The sequence below is a fragment of the Dipodomys merriami genome, unplaced genomic scaffold, assembly GCF_024711535.1.
Source record: "Dipodomys merriami isolate MVZ:Mamm:240054 unplaced genomic scaffold, mDipMer1.0.p SCAF_1217, whole genome shotgun sequence".
Lineage (NCBI taxonomy): Eukaryota > Metazoa > Chordata > Mammalia > Rodentia > Heteromyidae > Dipodomys > Dipodomys merriami.
Window position 1 is genome coordinate 48,575 of NW_027202513.1, and position 2,178 is coordinate 50,752.

Sequence of the window (2,178 nt, forward strand, 5' to 3'; positions counted from 1 at the left end):
TAAGGCTCAAGATAGGGTGATGAGGAAACAAGATGTGCAGGGGAGGAGATGGTGGACAGGCAAAAAACAAAACAAAACAAAACAACCCTGCCTTGCTCCTGATGGGTCCTCCTACCCGGGGTACTACACTTTGGGGATTTGGGCCCATGGATCTGCTGGTCTTGTGCTTAATTGTTTCACACCCTGGGAAGAGAAATAGGACACATCCTTCTTTAAAGGAACAACTTGCCAATCTGGGTCACTTTTACAAGCTGGAGGCTGGGGGGCTGGGAGGGGAAGCATGTAGGGCAGGTGAAGCTTATCATATAAAGTACGCAGGTTTCAAAAGTGGTTGCCCCAAAGCCCCTCACTTGAATTGGGATAGACCATGATGGGATTCCTATGCATCACCCCTTCCCCTCATCAAAAGAGAAGATGGGGTAATGCTGGGACATCCTGGCCTGAGACATATGGAAGTGCCAGCTACTCGCCAACCAACCCCATATCCCCACTTTCTCCACTTTGCCAATTGATACCAGCTCCTTGAAACTTCCTGCTAGCAAGAGTAGCCGCCCTCGGCTCTGGTGGCTCACTTTTGGGCCTTGGGGAGCAGGGCAAGGCTATGGATCTTTTCTTCTTCTTCCCTAAAGTAGGCAGGTTTTCCCTGGGAACTGGGGATCTGCTGAGCCTTCAGTGGACAGGAGGCCACCATGTGGTTGATGCTTTGGCAGAAGTGGCACTTCTTGGGCTGTGGTGGCTGCTTGCATTCCTTGGCATGATGGTCTAGACCACCACAGTTGTAGCACCTGTCTCCTTTGGATCTGTGCTTCTGCATGTTCTTCCCCTTTGGCCACTTCTCATTCCCAATACAGAACACCCCACTGGGCCCAGTGACTCGGATGGATTCTAGGCCTTTGGCATACTTTTTAAAGTTAAACTCCACAGCCTCTCCCTCCCTCAGGCTCCAGAAGCCCTCCAAGTGCAGCTTACATGGTGCACAAAGACGTCCACTAGGAGGTAGAGAGAGACCCTGGGGTGGGCTGTCATGGATAGGAAGCCAAACCCCATGCATGTTGAACCACTTACAGATGCAGCAGCCCAGTGCAGCAGCTGAGGCTCCTCGGCCGCCTGAGCGGCATCCGATGGTGCCTCCTTGGGCGCCTTCTCCTCCCCCTTGGCACAGCCACCTGCCAACTGCTGGTTGGACACCAACCCCATGGTCGTTGGCTGAGCCCGTGGTCCCAGGCCTCTGGTCGGTGGCTGCTGGCCCCAGAGAAGTGCGGAGGCAAAGGGGAGGTTCGGAGTAGAGGCGGCTACACCTTCTCCGCACAATCCTTTTTTTCAAATTTTCTTATGATACTGAAGATTCAATTATAAACTATTAACACTTGAAAATAACTCATTTTGGGGGAGTAGGACACAAAACAAAAGATTAATCCTAATTATATTCAAAGACATTTATTTACACTACAAATTCACTCTTATAACTACAAAGATTCTAAAAATAACTGAAGCAAAGTGTCAGAAAGCACATAATTTAACTTCATCATGTACATTCAAAGGACTGGGCTAATAGAAAACAAAATTATACTAATAATTAGCTCACCCAATTCACTTCCATTCTTTTATTCTATATCTTTTAGTTTCATAAAAACTGGCTTTTCATAAAATGATGCATAAAAAGCCTGTATACCCATTTACATTTTCAGATTTTAACAATGTTTATTTCAGAAATGTTTTTAGCTGTATAGTCAATGAATTGAAATAACACTAAAATATTCAAAGGGGTGTCAGAAATTGCAAGACTCGCTCTGGGATGTTATTTATATTGGAAAAGATATTCAAAAAGCCTTATTTGTTAATGTTGCGATAGTTACTCCCACAAAAGAACAATTAATGAAGAAACATTTGTATGTACAAAACAACTTCAAATGCATCCACAATCTGGAGGTGACACATGTTTTTGTTTGTTTTTGCAATGTATATTTAACAAACATATCCACAATACTGATTTTCAGTCAATATGATGGGATATTAAAACCTAAAAAATACGGGGTTTTTATCTTAGTGTGAATAGATATGATCTTACCAAGAATGTTTTTTTCAAAAGAAATCTGGAAAGTGTTTATCCACCTTGAGTTTCACAGGAATAACCAGAGAGTAATACCTGCTTGGTCGAGTTGGTCAAAATCACTTCAG

At 44.3% G+C, this 2,178-nt stretch overlaps 1 protein-coding gene across 1 annotated transcript; it reads right to left on the reverse strand.

Moving 5' to 3' along the window:
• Positions 1-568: 568 nt before the first annotated feature.
• LOC138823700 (protein lin-28 homolog A-like) lies at positions 569-1,197 on the reverse strand. Its single transcript, XM_070017208.1, has 2 exons — positions 1,066-1,197; positions 569-964 (listed from the first exon to the last, which is right to left on the reverse strand). Exons 1-2 carry the CDS (start codon positions 1,195-1,197, stop codon positions 569-571), a joined length of 528 nt encoding a protein of 175 aa, XP_069873309.1.
• Positions 1,198-2,178: the final 981 nt, after the last annotated feature.